This window comes from Notechis scutatus, chromosome Z (assembly GCF_049901735.1).
Source record: "Notechis scutatus isolate UNSWTSFEM ecotype Mainland chromosome Z, rNotScu1.2, whole genome shotgun sequence".
NCBI lineage: Eukaryota > Metazoa > Chordata > Lepidosauria > Squamata > Elapidae > Notechis > Notechis scutatus.
Window position 1 is genome coordinate 133,790,764 of NC_142025.1, and position 18,805 is coordinate 133,809,568.

An 18,805-nucleotide genomic window follows, 5' to 3' on the forward strand; every position below is an offset into this window, starting at 1 on the left:
GTTGCTGTCTGTAGCTCATGTGGCCAATCAACTTGCAATACGTCACTCCGGTGGTTTCATCCCTAGAGCAACCAAAAGAAGAGTAATACAGCAGCCCAACCCGTCCCAAAAGTTATCCCGAAAACCTTCTTTCATACAGCTAACAGAATAACGGAGTTGGAAGGGACCTTGGAGGTCTTCTAGTCCAGCCCCCTGCTTAAGCAGAAGATTCTATATACCATTCTTCGAGGAGTCCTTGGTGATCTTTGAGCTTGGTTGTTTTCTTGCAGACGTTTCACCACCCAAACTGGGTAACATCATCAGTGCTAGTAAGGAGTGGGGTTTTTTTCCAGTTTATATTCTAGTCTAGTGGCTTACCTGTCTGAGTGGGTGAGGGTGGTCTTAGAGATTCTTTGGTTGGGCTGTTTATTCATGGCTTCTTTGGTAGTTTCTTGATTGGGGTGTTGGTCTGATGTTAACCTTGGAGTTATTCTATACTGATCTGGGTGCTGATTGCTGGTGGAGAGATGCTTGTGTCTTTTTGTTCCTTTTTGGGCTGGGTAATAGTCCCTTTTGCATGGTTTATAGATGCTGTTAATGTCTATGTGTCTTTTGATGCGTGATTTGTCAGAGTGCCAGGCTTCTAGAAATTCTCTGACGTTTTGGGACTTGGCTTGGTCTAAGATGGAGTAAACCTTCTTTGCAATTCTATGTAAACGTATGCACATAGAGTACAAAAAGTATAGAGAACACATACGTATAATTTGTTTTTTTTAAAATCTAAGTTTCTACTTTGACTTCAAGCCATACTTTTTTAAATGCCACCTCTATTCGCATGTCTAGAACTCATTCCCCCTCTTCTTACGTCATCCATCTGTTACTGCATAGTTTTCCCTATGTGGGTGGGGCATCTCGCTGCCTTCACCAATAGAATGTAAGCAAGGCATCGTTTGAAGAAACGGGAGAGGAAGATTGCTAGGCAACGGTCTACCGTCTGCTGTGGTCGCGAGTTAGGCGAGGTTCGAAAGGGGCGTGGCGACGCAAACGGGGGAAGCTTGGGCTGGAAACGTGCAGGGTGTGATGACGAATGCCTGCTTTATGGGTCGCTCGAGCCGCATCCGGAGGGAAAGGGGACTCTGCTAAATAGTAAAACCCACTATATGCAAGATTAAGTTTGCATGCGAGAGTCTGGGTTGCACAGCAGGCAGAAATTCAACAGGTACTGTTTTCCCCCCCTTCCACTTGGGAATGCAGGAATTTTAATTTCAGATATTTTGGTGGGGAATCCCGGTGGTTGGCAAAAATGCACACGCCTTCTTCCTGCCACGAAAATACAAAGGAATCGAACTTGTGATTCGCGTGTCAACGTCCAAGCGGAATGTCTCGGAGGAGAATTAGGGAAAATAACACTAGGGAGGGCTTAATAACAATTCCAGCTGCACCAGTCAGATCAGGGGTCTCCAACCTTCGCAACTTTAAGCCTGGAGGATGCTGGGAATTGTAGTTCGAAAACATTTGTCAGCTACTGATTCCCTGGCAGTTATCAGTCCCATTTGTTGGATTCTGATGATGGATGGTTATGGGTGTTCAGCTTTTCTAACACTGGATTTCTTCTTTCATGTAGGTTTCTTCGGCCTGTTCCCTCCCTCTGGGAGAGAGATGGTGGTGGAAATACGTGGCTTCTTTGGGGTATATCTACTATACTGCACCAACCCCCGTTACCAGGGGCGGACCTACATTGGCTTCACTGTCAATCCTGAACGACGCATAGACCAACACAATGCTGGGAAGCAGAGTGGTGGGGCCTGGAAGACAAGTGGACGTGGACCATGGTAATTCACAAGTGTGTAAAAGATGCTATGTTTGCAAACCATTTCTGAAGTTTACAACCGTTCCTTCTTACCCCCAAACAGATGTAGGTGGAAAAACTTGGGAAGCTCCACAGGCGTGTTTCTCAATCTTAGCCATTTTAAGATGTGGCCTTCAACTCCCAGAACACTCCAGCCAGCAGGTATTCTGGGAGTTGAAGTCCACACATCTTACAATGACTGGGTTGGGAAACACTGCTCTACAGGGAACCATTTTTGCACTATCTGCCCCCCCCTTTTGGGATGAGATTTGAGTGAGGTGAAAATCCAGTTTCTTGAAGGCTGAAATTTGAACTTTCTGCATCAAATGAGTTGCTATCCTTTTGAGCTTCATGCATTCCTTTCTTCTTGCAGGGACATGGTGTTGATTGTCCATGGTTTCCCCTCTGATGTGGCTGCTCTGCGTGTAAGGCACTTATTTTATTTTCTCTTTCTCAAGATTCACAGAACGTGGCAAGCTAAAATGTGGTTAGCTAGCTTGAGATTCTGTGCGTTCACCCAACGTAATTGATTTGGGGTTCAGTATGTTGTGGGAACCCAGCCAGTTGAGTATAGATTGTCTTTGACTTACAACTCATTCATTTAGTCTGTCCAAAGTTAAAACAGCACTGAAAAAAATAACTTAAAACCAATCCTCAGTTACTCCTGTTGCAGGATATGTGATCAAAATTGGATACTTTGCAACCAGTATGTATTTGATAGTCACAGTATGCTGGGTCATGTGATCATCATTTGCAACTTTACCAACTGGCTTCCAACAAGCAAAGTCAATGTGGGACTCACTTAATGACTGCATGATTCACTTAACAACTGCAATGATTTGCTTAACCATGGCAAAAAAGGTTATAAACTTGCATGTGACTCAGCTGCCTTGTTTAGCAACGGTCCCAATTGTGGTTGCAAGCCGAGGACTACCAGTTACTGAAAAAGCCATAGTTAAACCCTAAGAGTAGGTGGGCAGATCTTCCCTTTCTCTTCATTACTTCCTAAGTTTCAGCAATCCCTTTTGATTTAACACCCCCCCTTGCCAATTTACAGTTTGAATGGGCCTGGCAACACCCTCACTCGTCCCGCCGTCTCACCCATGTCACCCGCCGCAGAACACGGGAGCGTCCGTTTGACTTCCGCTTGCGTGTCTTAGCCCACATGCTGCAAACCGCCCCATGGTGCCGTCTGCCACTCACCATACGATGGCTCAAGCAGGAGTACTGCCGAGAGTTCCCCCAGGTTTGGAACCCCTTACACATGCCCATAGCTTTTGGGCCCGTTCGAGCTGTCAAAGACTCCAAGCGTGCTGAACCATTATCTCCAGAGGAACAAGTGGTGACCACAAAACATTGTAGTGTCTGTCTGAAGACCTTTCAGGTAACAATCTGGGATGCTCTATATTCTTTCCACAACTGGAAAGGCTAGAAACTGAGTGGATCCTAAGAGGCGAAATTGCTCTAATAAAATGGGAGCTGAGCTTCTAAGATGCCTTCTTTAAGGCAGAATTGGATATGAACTGGAAAAAACAACTTTGACCAAGGAAGAGTGGGGAATAACTGGACATAGAATCAGAATATAGTGGCAAAACCCTGTATTTGTTTGAGGAGCAGCAGGTTCCTCTGTATTGAAGTGCACTTCTAAAATTCTTTGCAGGATGGAGATGAGGACATTCCCTTGCACTGTTTTCACCCAACTTGTACCATGGCTGCTCATATGTTTTGCCTGTCTCGCCTTTTCCTGGAAAAGGAGCCTAATCATATTCTGCCCATCGAAGGGCAGTGCCCGGGGTAAGCAATTTCTCCTGCGCATTAGGGAATGTGGAAGGGATGTAGATGCTAGTATTCTGCCCTTGCACCTGTTTCCCAATTAGCTCCATTTATTTATTGGTTTTTGTCCCACTTTTATTTTTTTATAACTAACTTAAGGTGGTGGTGAACATACCTAGCACACCTTCCTCTTTCTATTTTCCCCATAACAAGTTCTGTGAGGTGGGTTGAGCTGAAAATGTGACTGGCCTAAAGTCACCCAGCCAGCTTTTATGGCTTGATGTGACCCTAAAACTTTGTGGTTCTCCCCTTTTCCTCAGCTGCAAGAATCTTATCCTTTGGGGAGATCTGATTCGTCACCATAAAGGGTGCTATGGTAACTTAGAGGCCGATCCTACCTCCTCTCAGGTAAAGCTCTTGCTGTTCTTCCTAGACTAGGGTAGTTTATCTTGAAATGTTTACTTCCTGAATTAAGTTCAACTGTTTTTGTGGTTTTATGCCCTGTTTTAATTGAAACTTTGAATTCTAAGTTAATATTTTCTTATCTGGATCAATATTTTTCCTCTTTTCACTGATAATTTTGGTTATAGACAGGTTGAGACTTTTTATTTTTCATTATATATATATATATTGTACTTGCTTTACTTATGACTTCACCCATATAATCACTTTTATGCTGCAGAAACATTGGGCTGATGAACTGCAACCATGAAGGAGACGCTTAAAAAGTGACCTAAGACCTATTTCCTTGCTGAGCGTGGATCAGAAGATCTCAACATGGTGTACAATTCAGTTTCTCTTAGTCTGATGTCCAAAAGTCTAAAAAAAACAGCTTAGGGCTGGAGTCTCTGCTTATATGCCCCCCCCACACAATCATGTAACAAACAATATTTAATGTTCATTAAGTGGAATAATTAAATTGAAGGACCATAGTCATGCTGGATGTTTATGGATTGAGAGGTAGGAATGCTTGAGAAGTGCACAGAAACATTAACTAGGATGAGAAGAACTAGTTCCAAGTTTCCATTTCCAAAATTTCTGGCTGCAAAGTATGTAAACTTGGTGTTTTGGACTGAAAGAGTCAGTAAACTTAAAATGAGTATGTAAATAATATTGCTATTTTATATTGTAATTTGTACCTGTAGCACATTGAATGCTTAAATGGATTGTAAAAAAAGACACTCTGAAGTGCAGAGATATTCTTCAGATAACACATTTCTGATTTTATGTGGCCTTTTTTCTCATTTATGCAAAGCATTTAACAAACACTTTCAGTGATTCTTACAACTCTGTTTTTAGCTTGGTATTAACTAAATATTGCAGATGAGAGGATTGGGTGCATAGTAGTTTGCGTAAACCCTCTAAATAAATTCATGCTTCTAAATAATGGGTTAAAAGTTTATCAGTTGAACTATTATGGTAGCATGTTTTTAATGAAGTTAACTGACATGAGTCTTTGTTGATTATGATAGTGTACAAAATAAACTTGGAAGTCTATTATAAAGATAGTTATCCTATAATGCTAAAAAGGCAGCCATAGAAACTGAAGAGTATATAAAAGATCATTCCTAGAAAATAAATATTCCTCACATAAGGGCCACATGATCAAGCCGTAGGATTTGAAGTTACTCCAGATTTTATCTGGTGTACTGTTTTTAAAATGGACCCAGCTTTGAAGCAAAATCATTTTTTCCTCTTATGTGAAATATATGTACTGCTGTTAGAATAGGATTTTAAGAAGCTTGAAAAACCAAAATGATTTGACAATACATTAAAACAGATGTCTGTGAAAATTAATTTATGAATTCTGTAATCAAAAATCTCTAAGCAGTTTTCAGACTTTGTAAAAAGGGGGAAATAGCTTATGTCAACAAATGTTGCACTGGTTTTCTACTGTACAGAATAAAAAATGAATCATTAAATAACCAAGTCATTTTCACTTCACATTATTCCAGTATTGCCAGTTGTGAGGAATGCTGGGAGCTGTATTCGGCAGCCATTTGAGGGCCACAATTTTCTAACTTTGTGATCAGCCCTAAGGACTTGCCACAGAGCAATATAAAAATCCGTAACAGCAAGCACAACATACCATGAAACCATTTTGCTTCCTGTTTTCCTATCTGGCCTTCCCTCCCCAAATTGCATTGCCAAACGTATACCTACATCTGGGCGGCTTGACATGCAAAAGTCTCAATGATGGGGACATATTCTGGATATAAATTTCCATTTAAGAGCATACCAGGTCAGTGCCTCTTGGTCAATCAATCAGTCTTGTTTCTTACTTAAAACTTGGAATTTCTTTTATCCTGAATTAATGGTTAGTATCACTTTTTCAGAGAGCTCCATCCCTTCATAGGTTAAATCTATGGACTGCCTTCCAAAATAGTTGGCAAGGATAATTTTGCCAGTCTTTATTGGCAGATATTACTGGAAGATGTTTTGCCTTTAAATCTTACTTCCTTAATGAGCATCATTTGTTTTTGGGCATGGGTACAGCAAAGCAGGTAAAGGATTTAGCTTTAGCTGATACAAAAATACTGATCAAAATTAGCAATTTCCCCAGGAGCATCCATTCATCTATATTAAGGGCTAAATTAGTAGCATGATGATATACTCATCTGTAGCCAGCAAGCAGTCCAAATAATACAGAATAAATAAACAGGAACTCAATCTCTCACTGCCGCTCTGGATCAAGTAAAATGTGGATAAATTACTCTTTTGACTTGGATGGAGTCTTAGTTTTTCTACTGTTACTGAATGGCATAAATATGTACAGGTTTTCCTTTGTACTCTCAACAGAATGGATGCCCCTGAGAGCTGTGTGTCCTTAGCACATTTTGATCATATTCAATATGTGGATAAATAGCAAATAGTCAATAATCCACATCACTCCTACCCTTGGTCTAGTTTCCAAGCCCTGCAGGACACAAACCGAACTACCTTTATTCCCCCGTCATACAGGACTTCTCAATCTGTTGCTCAGACTGGAAGCGGTAGATCCTTTTGTCAAGATCTTCCTTGGCTGCAAACAAAATAGAGGACAGATAATCAGAATCATAAGGAAATCAAGACCTGTCTTCTTTCAAATGAGCCACAATTTAAGCTGAAATTGGACAGCCTTCAACATTTAGAAAAGGATTGAAGAGGACATTCAGAAAAAAAATGATCCAGTCATTTAAAATGAAAGTGAAAAATTGGTGTGCATGTCATTCATTTATATACATTCCAAACTAATAATATAGGTCCTAGATATAAATAGTCATTGATTTACAGCTGGTCACTTAGTGACTGTTCAATTTATGATGAACCCTCCAAAAGATACTTACAACCCAGTTTTGAAGTTCTGACGCTGGGTTCCCCCTCCTGTGATCACATGACGGCATTTTGTGCACTCAGCAACCCTCTGCATTTATGGCTGTTTATAGCACTCCATGGTCACATTACAATTTATGATGTTTTTGCTGGAAACTGGAGTTTAACTTCTGAATTCTGGCAAAAACCTGCTCCATAGTGAACAACAGGTTCACAACGACTATGGTGTTCGCTTAATATCCACATGAAAAAGGTAGTAAAATTGGATCTGGGCATGTGATTTGCTTTATGACTATCATGACTTACAACTATAATTTCCAGGCTCAATCATGGTCGTAACTTGTGGACTACCTGTCCTGTTGGGTCTTTAACCAGATGCTCTCTCATCGGTTCTCTGATTGTAAAGATGCCAGAGACTGAAACTAGGATGCAGAAGTCATTTTAGAAGAAAAGCCACTTGCTCTGCCATACTTTTATCACAGGCTGCTATTAATCCAAGTTTATAGACAGATTGGAAGTAGGCAATCACGTTAATAGGACCCAATGGGAAAATATGGATTCCCTAATCTCTCTTTATGGTTCTGCTCAGCATCCATGATCCTTGTACATAGAAAGCACTGGTAAGGGTTCTTTTCATCCAGGACCCAGTAGATAACCAGGCAGGAGGCAGATATGATGATTTGGCCACAGCAGCTAATCCCTTTTTGGGGTGACAAATGACTGACTGATAGAGCATAGCTACAAATTTTGTAATCCCTTGTCTTGTATTTCCAGTTGCTGTCCATCACATAGTTTCCTTGCAAGATTAACTGGACAATGGCTTAGACAATTAACTGGACAATGGCTTAGAAGTGGCTAGTGTTCTGCATTGGATGATTTTTCTGGCCAGAAATTTTATCTAACAACTGGCTTAGGGTGCTTTGGAGTTAAAATGATTCGTCTCCTGAATCTGAGTTGGCTAAATTTCTGGGATGTATCTAAGAGAGTATTTTTCAACCTTACCAACTTAAGAGTGTGGACTTCAACTCCCAGAATTCTTCAGACAGCCATGCTGATCAAAACCCACGCTCTTTGAGGAATTCTGGGAAAATCCCCATCTCTTAAAGCTGCTAAGGTTGAGAAACAGTGTTTTAATATGTTGTACTCAAATAAGTGTATTAATCAGTCATAGTTCCTGTGCCCAATGAGGCTGATTTCTGGATAATTGCAAAAGACACTCAAGTAAGGCTGTCTGATTATATAGTAATTTACCTCCTTCTTTAATCAGACAACAGCCTCCATCTCCTTAAATCAGGAACAGGAATGCTGTAGCCCTCCAGTTGTTGCTGATTTCTACTTCCAGCATCGCTCACCATTCACAATATTAACTAGATTATGCTAGGACTGTAGTTTGGGACTCTGGAGGTCACCGTATACCCCATCTGTTTTTGTTTCACCGTATATCCCATCAGGTGTTTGTTTCAATGTCCAGGCAACTTCGTAGCTCCAATGAAAATGTTTTTTCTCCACCCTAATTAGTACAGCTTACCTCCTTTCTTCTGCAATCTGAACATTTGTTGCAGTATTTGTCAACCTTAATACAAATAGACTTCAACTCCCAGAATTCCCCAGGCAGCATGCTAGCTAGAAAATTCTAGAAATTGAAGTCTATATATATTAAAGTTGCCAAGGCTGAGAAATACTGATTTATTATGATCCTTTAAGAAGCAAATGTCAATAAAGATTTCTTAGATCATATCATGCTCCTCCTGCCCACATTTCCTTTCAACTTGCATATCTATTTTTTTTCTTAGTTTTAGCTGTTTCTTTTACCCCTAAGAGCCCAAGATGGCCTACAGGGGGATTTAGTGAATTATGAGTTTCCCAACCACACAACTAAGAGAAACAGAGGGGTACCTACCACGAGTGGCGTCTCTGGTGATTCACAACATGTGAACGCCGTGTGAACCTCCTTCCACAGTACGTGCACTGGTGAGGCTTCTCTCCTGAATGAATGAGGAGATGTTTTGTGAGGGTTGTATTCCGGTTGAAGCTATTCCCACATTCTGGACATTGATACGGTTTCTCACCCGTGTGGATCCTTTCATGCCTGATGAGATCCCACTTCTTCCGAAACCTTTTCCCACATTCCTTACACAGATGTCGTTTCGTTTCAAGGTCGGTTGGAACTCCCCCAAACACTTCATCCTTAATCATTCTTGTGGAAAGGCTGCCTTTCTGTGGCCTTTCTGAATCACACTTGCTCACATGTGATCTTCTGGGAAGATCACTGCTTTTTGGGAAAAGGACCTCCCCGAATTCAGGAGACCTCCATCCTCGTTCCTCTGCCTCCATCTCTCCCTGGTGCAGATCCTTTGTTCCCATTCTGGCAAAACTGCCTTCTGATTGAGGAAAGACAAGTGATAGGAAAGACCAAAATTTTATAGTTTCTATATTCAGTTTATTAAGGTATGTAGTACAGGTAGTTCTTGATTTACAACAGCATCTCCATGCTTGGCAACTTACTCATATTTATGATGGTTGCAGTATCCCAGAGACATGTGATCAGCTTCTGACAAGGAAAATCACTGGGGAAGCCAGATTCACCTAACAACTATATTACTAATTTAACAACTGCAGTGATTCATTTAAAAACTGTGGCAAGAAAGGTTGTACAATGGGGCAAAACTCACTTAACTATCAAGCTTGGTAACAGAAATTTTGGGCTCAATTGTGGTGTGAAGTTGAGGGCTACATGTAATGTGGAAAGGTGTTGGAGAACTACCACCAGCCAGGATTAAACTGAAAAATTAAATTGCAGAGGCAGAACACAAACATATTAAGAATACAAACATATATTAAGACATAATGTGACTTACTTGATTTAGGATAACACGAGACAGATGTTTAAAAGGTTGTGAAATGGTACTTTATAATGTAAAAACTCACCCGTAGTCCCCACATTGAACTAACGCAAAACATGGTTATCTGGTTTTAGCTTAACATATTTAGTGATTGTGATTTACACATATGGGTTGTGCCTAGCTTATGGGAATCTAGATCATTTACTTTTTAAATGATTAGAATAGGTCATGTTTTGGCACACTATAAAAGATTGGCCATAATGCAGTCAAATACAAAATAGTTTTCTCTTTTTCTTGCTTACAGAATAAGCAAGGACATCTCTCTATTTTCTGATTCCTTAAAAACTGTATTCTAATGGCCTTTCATTTGTTGAATGCTTCTTCGCAGTCAACCAGAAGTACTTCTGAGTTTTGACAAATGACTTTTTTGCCAGCCTTATATTTATACTTCATTTCTACCAGATACTGACTATTCAGAGTTCCATGGCATCACCACCTGAGAAATTTGCAGAGGGCTTCCTCGGCTGTTTATGTAAAAAAACAGATTGCAAATATTCATTTACAAAAATTACGTTTAAAATAAAAATTATTGAAATACAGGCAGTCCTCAACTTACAACCATTTGTTTAGTGATTGAAGTTACAATAGCACTGGAAAAAAAATGACCTTTTATTGTTGCAGCATCTCCATGATCACATGATCAAAATTTAGATGCTTGGCATCTGGTATGTATTTAGGATGGCAGTGTCCCGGGGTCATGTAATCATGTTTTATGATCTTCTGAAAAGCAAAGTCAATGGGGAAACCTGATTCAATTAACAGCTGCAGTGATTCATTTAGCAACTATGCTAATAAAGGACATGAAATGGGCCAAAACTCACTTAACTATCTTGCTTACAGGCAGAAATTTTGAGCTCAATTGTGATCATAACTCAAGAAGTACCTGTCCTAACATTATATCTATGGAATATCGTTATCAGCATTCCAGAAAACCTCAGCTCCAACAAATAACTCCGAGACAAACATCTTCTCAAAGGTTCCTTTTATTACAGTAGTAAACTGGCACATCTGGAAAATCCTGAACCTGAAAGTTCCAGGTTTCCCTTCAATAAGTAAAATATTAGAAATCCCCCCCGCCCGCCCGCTCCCCTCATTGCATCACATGCCCCAATCACCATCCGTCCCAACCTGAGATATCCCCTCAACCACTCCTCAGCCAGGTGCAGAAATAATATGACCTTGACTTAGAAGAAGAATGCTATTATGTCTAACCACATACGCTCCAAGGAATTCCCCCCTCCCATTTTCCCAGGCTCAAGAATGTGGTCTGGTACTAATACGGTTTCCAAAGCTGACAATTATTTCAGCTAATCAGAATGATATATGTTGCCTTAGCAGAGGATGTGATTCCTAAAATAAGTAAGTTGTGGCCCCACTGTTAAATTCAGCATACTGGGAAGCTCAGCTTAATGGTGCTTGTACATATAATCATTTCAAAAAATAAGGGCAGCATATAACAATTTAAGCTTCTTCACATTTTACCCTGGTAAGTCAAATTTAAGTCAGAAGGTCCCTACTCCTCATCCAATGTATTACATCAAATCTGTCCTCTTTTAAAAACAAGGCATCCTTTCTTCATCTTGGTGTAATTTTTACCCTTAACGTTCATCTCACTTCCATTCCACAGTCTTACCTTCACTGTTTTATCTGCCATTCACCCTGCTTGTTTGGAGAGAACAGGAAACAGGTAGAGAGGCAGTCCCAATTATACTTAAGATTGGCTCATTTTTTTCTTTCTTTCTAGGGTTGAATATCTCAAAACCTCTCTGAAAATCTTAAGGGCATGATGAAAGTTCTCTATCCAGAGTCCTTTGGATGTTTTGCATTAAAACCAGGTGGGAGAATTTTATTAAGAGATTAAGACAAGATTTTTCCTCAATATTCTCATGTAATTTCTTCCTTTAATTGCTCTTCCCTCTTGCTTAATACAGGTAGTCCTCAACTTACGACCACAATGGAGCCCAAAATTTATGTAGCTGAAACATTTGTTAAATGAGTTTTGCCCCATTTTACGATCTTTCTTGCCACAGTTAAGTGAATCATTGCAGTTGTTAAGTTAGTGACACGGTGGTTAAGTGAATCTGGATTCCCCATTGACTTTGCTTGTCAGAAGATCACAAAAACTGATCACATGACCCTGGGACACAGCAACCATCATAAATATGAACCAGTTGCTGAGCATCAAACATATGACCCCAGGGATGCTGCCACAGTTGTTAAGTGTGAAAAACAGTCGTAAGTCACTTTTTTCAGTGCTGCTGTAACTTTGAACAGTTACTAAACGAACCGTAGGACTACATGTACTGGCAATAAACTACTTTATTCCTTAAAAGCAAGGTTACCTTTAATTTTTTTTGTAAGATAAGAGTCAGATACATATACATATGGCTTATTATAATTGGGACCAGAATTTCCATTGCAAAGAAAGGTCATGAAGTGAAGCGTGCTTAATTTTACTACTTTTGCCACATTGTCACTGCTGTTGTTAAATGAATGAATAAATCTGACATCTCCCATTAACCTTTTGTCAGAAACCAGCTAGGAAGAATGCTGCAACTATTGCAAAACAGATGCTGGTTTCCAAGCCCTCGGAATTTTGATCACATGACTGCAAGATATTGTGATGGTGGTAAGTGTGAGCATGGATCATAAGTCACTTTTTAGTGCCATTGTAACTTTGAACGATTCCTAAAAGAATGGTTTTAAATCAAGCACTAATATTGGGTCACATTTTTTGATCCATTTCCTTTCTCAGAAGGTTTAAGGGAATAAATTAATCCAGGATCCAAGTTAAGGGTTAACAGAAGTCAGATTGTAATACAATCTGTAGTACAAAACTTACATAATAAAAAAATTAAGCAACAAATCCTTTATTTCTGGAAAACTTTTATTATGATTATTTTGCAAAATTCCCTCTTTTTATAAGGAAAAAAGGGGCTAATTATATTTTCCAATTATTTATAAGTTCCTGAATAATCAGACTGACTTATCCTGCCTTTATAAAGTAGAAGGCTGCTTTAAGTAACATGAAATTCATTTCCTATTATATTAAAAATTGCATATGAATTGCATGGTGTTTTTTTTTTTGATAATATCTCCAATATTTGGAAATCAAGAATCATAGATTTTGGAGGCACAGGGAAATAATAGACATGGATTGACTTGTAGAAGTAGGTTGCTGAAATGTGTTTCTAGACAGTCTGATTTTTTTTTCAACCAAGAGGCAATGAAGAATTTTGAGCAACGTGGTTGAATCTTTTTGGAATTCTTTTGTTAAAACTTAATTTTTCAGGTTTCCCCTGCTTTTTATTATAATGACTGAGCACTGCATTATGTAACAACACTGTGGAATATGTAATTTTTCTTTTCATATATAGTTTAAAAACATAAAACAGTTACCTTGAGAAATACTATTTTCATTGTCAACCTGTTGGATTTCTTTGTGGAGATATTTTGCTTCTGTCTGGGCCTGATCTACAGTCGGAGAATTAACTATCACCATCTCAATTGGTACAGCTACCTGAAACAAAGATAAAGAGACATGGTTAGAATTATGCTGGATACAATGGGTAGGCCTTTGAAATTGATGTAGAGTGCAGATGACATGTTAGTCAAGTTTCTAGTCCATATTGATACAAATAAAAGTACTGCCCATACAATAAAAAATAAATAAAACTAGAACAGAAAATATAGCATTTGCAGCGTAATATGTGATTCCTCAGTAGTCAAAACAAATACTGATTGCTGTATTCCAATGGCAGTAACAAGCACTGCAATCATCCCACTGCAATCATCCCAACCCAGTTCCTTCCACAATCTATCCAACTTGGCTCATTTACACAGTAATGGTGGACATAACCTACAACTTTAGTACAGAGTAACCATATATATATATGTCTCTGTATATCTGTTTGGGGGTGAATACTCTTTTTCAGAATAGACATATAAAAGGCCATAATTTATTATACACTTTCTGAAATAGGGATAGACCTCAAATTATAACTACACTGGAGTCTGTCTTTATAGTCCTAGACTCATGATGGTTCTAAAGCAGATTGGTCAGATGACCAACTTGATCTTATAACCTTTTTTGTGGTGGCCATTAAGTGAACCAACAGTTTTGCTATGAGCACAGTTTTGCTAAAAAGTGAAAGTAAATGCCAGTGTTTGGCAAAACTGTGGTAAAATGCAGTCACATGACCAGATGCTGCAAATGTGGCCCAATTGCTGAGTGCCGCAATCACATGACAAGTAGAGGATCAAATCTGGGTTGTAAATATTCCCAAGTAGTTCCATCAGAACTTGGAACAGGTGCTAACAATCAGTTGTGAGTTGAGGACTACCTAGATTGACGGTTTCAGGGTATACGTTATTGCCTAATTCGTTAGCAACTTATAAAGGCTAAAACAATGCCCATGTCTACATATGTGTATGTATATGTATCTATAAATATTTTATGCATGTTTATGTATAAAAATTTTAAAAATCTCCTATGAGCTGAACTTTACTCCTGGCAACTTCATTAAGTTTTCTTACCAAGAGAACGGGAGTGGTCTGTCACTGCCTTTTTCCAGGCCACGGGTGTCAAACTTGATTTTAGTGAGGACTGCATCAGGGTTGTTTGACCTCAGGAGGCCGGGGGGGGGCACGAGGGGAAGGTGTATGTGGCCAGCTTGATGTCACTCATATCTAGGGCACCTATGGTGGCCCAGATGGCCCCCCAGGCTACATTTTTGGATGGGAATAGCCTCCTGTAGCACTCTGCCAGCAAAAAGGGGGCACAGCCCCCTCGAGCTGTTTTCACTGGCAGACCTGCAGACCAGATCTAAGCACACCAAGGGTTGGATTCAGCCTGCAGATCTTGAGTTTGACAGTCCTGTTCTAGGTGTTATTTTAAACTCACAGCCCTGACTTTTCTTGATCTCCCAAGATAGCAAAAGAGAGTCTTTTGCCTATTCTGGAGGATCCTTCATCCTCCCTGGAAAAACTAGCCAATCCTCACCTGTTGGGCCCATTTCTCTGTCTCCTGCTGCTCCTGCAGGTATTCCTCTGCCAAGGCCACCGCTCGATCGCACGTCTCCGGACCGCGCTCCCTAATCCAGTCCTGCATTTCCTGTGGAAGTATGACAAGGAACTGCTCCAAGATGAGCAGATCCAGGATTTGCTCCTTGCTCTGGCCTTCAGGCCTCAGCCAGCAATGACAGAGCTGCTGCAGTTGCTGACATGCCATCCGAGGCCCATCAGCAGCTTGGTAGCAGAAATGCCTGAAACGCTGGCGGTGTGCCTCGATGGCGAGGTAGTCATCCAGCCTCAGAATGGCCACTTTCACCTTCCCATAATCAGCTTTGTCTTTTGCATCTAGGCTGAAATAGGCCTGCTGAGCTTGTCCACTAAGGACTGGCACAAGGTGAGTCACCCACTCTTCCCGTGGCCATTGGGAAGCATCCGCCACACGCTCGAAGGTGGCCAGGTAGGCCTCGGTGCTGCCCCCCTGAGTCAAAGGAGGCAACTGCAGGCTGTCCCAGACTGGAGTGATGAAGGGAGCAGGCACCACCTCTAGCACCCTTTGCCACTGACACTCCCAGCTCTGTGGTGGCTCTTCGGCCAGCTCTTGCTTCACCCTGGACACTGCTCTTGTGAAATCTTCACTGGTTGCAGATGGAATGATGGCAGGGCTATTTCCTTCTCTCTCTTTTGCACTGTTATTTACTTGGCATGGAGTTTCTATTTTCACTGGGACCTGCAATGGACATCTCATGTCCTCTACCTCTTTTGAAAGAGCAGCCATCTTGTTTGGGTTTTGCTGTGCCGCCATTTTGTGGCCCGAAGAGCTACCAATGGAGCAGCTGTGTCTCTGCTGCAGATTCTCTCAAAGTGCTCTGGAGCCAGACTTCGGCAAGGGTTAGTGAAATCTGGAACAAGGCAGTGTGAACATACTCCTGTCAGAAAAAATGGGAGACTCATAGTATCCCTAAAAGAAGTCTTTTAAAGTAACATTATTTTTAATCTATGCCACCAAATTTCCTTGGTTACTGTTTTGTTTGAAGTTTGCATTATAGCTTTGATGCAATGCTTTGATGTCAACATTCTCTTCATACCTTCTTTTTTTTAATGCCACTTGATTGTATTTGGTAAGATTTATTCCTAATTATCTCTCAGGCAAAAGTGTTCAGCTGCCATTCTTACCATAAAGGCAGTGTTGGTTAAAAAAATACTTTGCTGGGAGATAAGCATAAACATTGACAAATTTATACAGCCTTTTAATTATTCTCAATGTAGTAGCCATTCATCAAAACTATTTATCAAATACAGTCCCTTAGGTGCTCTGATTACATACCCAAAATATGTAAATAAAACTAAGTGGAATTTATCCTTCTTATCAGCACAAAAATACTGGAGAAGAATGAGCTGCAAATAAGAGAGAAAACAAACAATAATACTGTAGACATGTCTCATTCTTTAAAGAATGCAAATAAAGATTTAGACCATCAGAGAAAACGCTGCTGGCTTTCTATTTGCATTTTTGCAGTCTCTTCTATCGCCTTATTCTGCTTCCTATTTATTCTTTTTATCTTTTTTATATCAACGATCCATGTAGAGATTATTCATAAAGAATGAGGTCAGTTCCCTGTCCCAAGGCTCTTACAATCTAAAAATAGGAAGGAAGGAAAAGAACTAGGAAAAGAAACAGAACAAGAAAACACAAGAAAGCAATATGAAGTTATTTCAAATGTAGATAGATGATCTTAGTTACATGACTTAGGGGAGGAGAGTCTTTTCCCAAAGCTTTTAGAAAAGAGCTGAAGAAAGAGAAGCATCCTGAGACGCAGATTCTGTCACAAGGCAGAAAAGGTGAAAGCATCTGAAATGGCTCAGAGGAATAAACACAAGATAGGCACATCTTGAGAGAGGAAAGGAGTAATACTGGCAAGTCCAAAATTACAAATAATAACAACAATAATAATAATTTTAAATATTCGTTGACTGAGTCACATGCTTAATGAACAAAAGTTTATAATTATAGTACTTATTATTATTAATAATATATAATATGCCACACCCTCTTTCCCATGCCAAAATGAAAGAAAAAAATGCAACATTATTTTCAGGGCAACGAAATACACAAGGAGAGCAGAAAATAAAATAACCGGAGGGCCTCGTGAAGGTTATCACGACCATTGCCAGCTACCATGAGCTCCGGGCTGGCCAACGAAGCGATCAGAGATCGCCGTCCCGTGTCTTCCTCTGACACGGACGCGACCCCTTTAGCAAAGCAGCTCTGGGAGGAGAGGGGTTAAATAACGAAACACGCACCTACCCCCCACCAAAATAAAGAATCAGTGGAAGGGCCCTGCTGGCTCACCTTCCGCTTTCATGCAGCCTACCTCGCGCTTCCCTCTCGCCTCCGCGCGCAGCGGAAGAGCGGACTGCACCACTTTCAGGACACGAATGGGAAGCGCACGGTTTTTAATGCTGGCGCTGCCAAAAGCAGCTCCCCAAGCCTCCCTGCAAGCAGAAGACTAACCCAACAAGGAGAGAAAGCGGGGGGCAGTGTGGGGGGGAAGACCCTTGATTTCCGGCTGCGGCGATGCTCGACTTGCAGGGAGCTTCTTTGGGTTGGTTTTCAAAGCAAAAGCATGCCAACATCCTCCACCTGCATGCTTGCACTGTACAGCGCGGTTCTCCCCTCCCCTCCCCTCCTAAAACTAGCGCGAATCAGCCTAGGAAGATCCGAATCTTTCGTGCACGCCCTTCCAAAAGGTGGAAAGGCGCGCGTGCATTGACCAGGGCAAGCCCAAAACCAACTTCAGGCGGGCCCGCTCTGCCCCCAAAAGGTGACCCTCCGGCGATCCAAAAAAGCCTCTCGAGACAAGGAACCGCGTGGCTGGTGGAGGGAAGTAAAGCGGGGCGTTGTTTTCCTAGTTTTTCCAGCCCGAGACTCTCGCGGCTGGCTTTCTTTTCTCTTTCTCCCTGCCCGGGACTCACCGCTGTGAGGCTCCCCTCGAGGAAATAAAGGGGATCAAATCGAAGGCCACGTTCCATTTCTTTCCATCTTTGGACGGAACGGGAAAGCGTGGTCGTATCTTGCATCCCCTCCCTTTGGATGGCGCTCGCCGAGCCACTCTAGGAGCCTGGCTGCGGTGTATATATATTTTTTAACTCTTTCGCGATTGCAACGGAGTATAAAGCAGTGTTTTTCAAACTTGGCCGTATTAAGATGTATAGCCTTTAATTTAGCATCTTTTTCCATATCACTCTATTAGTCTGTCATTTTTAAGCCAACTTTCAAAACAATCTCAGTCTTGTCTAATAAAACTGATGCCTCCTCTATAATAACTTTTAAACACAGGCTATCTATTAATGGAAAGATTTTTTTAAACTTATGGGTCCATTGCTCATGTTGACTGGAGAATTTTGGGTCCTGAAGTCTACATAGCTTAAAGTAGCCAAGGTTGAGAAACACTGGCCCACCATTGTATGTGGTTATCTGGGGAGAGTTTTATCAGTCTTACAGAAAACAGATTCATTATTGTGAAGGCAAGATATAGAATAATGGATACCTAAAATACCAGAAGCAGATTCCAATCAAATGTTAACATTGTTAAGCTGGAAAAAGTTATTTACACCACTGATTCCAGATTCACATTCAGGGCAGGAATCTGGTTAAAGCAGGGGTTGCCAACTTTTGGACTCCAGGGACCACCAAACTCATAATTTTAAATCCCACTAATAGACTTGCTGACGGTGGGAAAGTTGGTCCCATATTCCAGAGCTGCAGTAGTCACAAGACTGGCCCTTTGGTCATCCAGGAGCTGCAGAAAAAGCAGAAGCAGCAGAAACCCTAGGAAATCCCAAAAAAGTCTGCAAAAATCCCCGTTTTCCTACCGATCGATCGATCTTTATTTGGGACCGCAGGATATCGCCTCCAGTTCTGTTCTCAGGGGGAGGGAGAGAGAGACTTTTGGCTTCATGCAAGGAAAGCAGCAGA

The 18,805-nt window shown here is 40.9% G+C and overlaps 2 protein-coding genes across 11 annotated transcripts; one reads left to right on the forward strand and one right to left on the reverse strand.

Annotated features, from left to right (window-relative positions):
- The first annotated feature begins 44 nt into the window (after positions 1-44).
- On the forward strand, positions 45-5,530 carry LOC113421707 (structure-specific endonuclease subunit slx1-like). Of its 3 annotated transcripts, none has more exons than XM_087945017.1 (8): positions 45-290; positions 868-998; positions 1,604-1,811; positions 2,202-2,253; positions 2,886-3,212; positions 3,489-3,622; positions 3,922-4,009; positions 4,284-5,530. In XM_087945017.1, exons 3-8 carry the CDS (start codon positions 1,639-1,641, stop codon positions 4,311-4,313), a joined length of 804 nt encoding a protein of 267 aa, XP_087801143.1. In that variant the 5' UTR covers positions 45-290; positions 868-998; positions 1,604-1,638; the 3' UTR covers positions 4,314-5,530. The 3 variants fall into 3 exon arrangements, with proteins under 3 accessions (XP_087801143.1, XP_087801142.1, XP_026538035.2); XM_087945016.1 differs by having other exon boundaries at positions 53-308; XM_026682250.2 differs by lacking the exons at positions 45-290; positions 868-998 and adding an exon at positions 1,006-1,198.
- On the reverse strand, positions 4,571-17,892 carry LOC113421744 (zinc finger and SCAN domain-containing protein 31-like). Of its 8 annotated transcripts, none has more exons than XM_087945000.1 (7): positions 17,803-17,892; positions 16,154-16,224; positions 14,819-15,728; positions 13,216-13,336; positions 8,983-9,294; positions 8,814-8,898; positions 4,571-6,623 (listed from the first exon to the last, which is right to left on the reverse strand). In XM_087945000.1, the coding sequence occupies exons 3-7, from the start codon at positions 15,629-15,631 to the stop codon at positions 6,608-6,610; spliced, it is 1,347 nt and encodes a 448-aa protein (XP_087801126.1). In that variant the 5' UTR covers positions 15,632-15,728; positions 16,154-16,224; positions 17,803-17,892; the 3' UTR covers positions 4,571-6,607. The 8 variants fall into 8 exon arrangements, with proteins under 8 accessions (XP_087801126.1, XP_087801122.1, XP_087801127.1 ...); XM_087944996.1 differs by having other exon boundaries at positions 14,819-15,755; XM_087945001.1 differs by lacking the exon at positions 17,803-17,892 and adding an exon at positions 17,202-17,229.
- Between the last annotated feature and the right edge of the window lie 913 nt (positions 17,893-18,805).

Coding starts and splice junctions, on each gene's coding strand:
- LOC113421707 (XM_087945017.1), top strand. CDS start 1,639: ATGGTGGTGGAAATACGTGGCTTCTTTGGGGTATATCTACTATACTGC. Junction 1,812..2,201: donor ACAAGTGGACGTGGACCATG/GTAATTCACAAG, acceptor TTCTTCTTGCAG/GGACATGGTGTTGATTGTCC. Junction 3,623..3,921: donor ATCGAAGGGCAGTGCCCGGG/GTAAGCAATTTC, acceptor CCTTTTCCTCAG/CTGCAAGAATCTTATCCTTT.
- LOC113421744 (XM_087944998.1), bottom strand. CDS start 15,631: ATGGCGGCACAGCAAAACCCAAACAAGATGGCTGCTCTTTCAAAAGAG. Junction 13,337..14,818: donor CAGAGAAATGGGCCCAACAG/GTGAGGATTGGC, acceptor TCTTTGTTTCAG/GTAGCTGTACCAATTGAGAT. Junction 9,295..13,215: donor TGAAAATAGTATTTCTCAAG/GTAACTGTTTTA, acceptor TTCCTCAATCAG/AAGGCAGTTTTGCCAGAATG.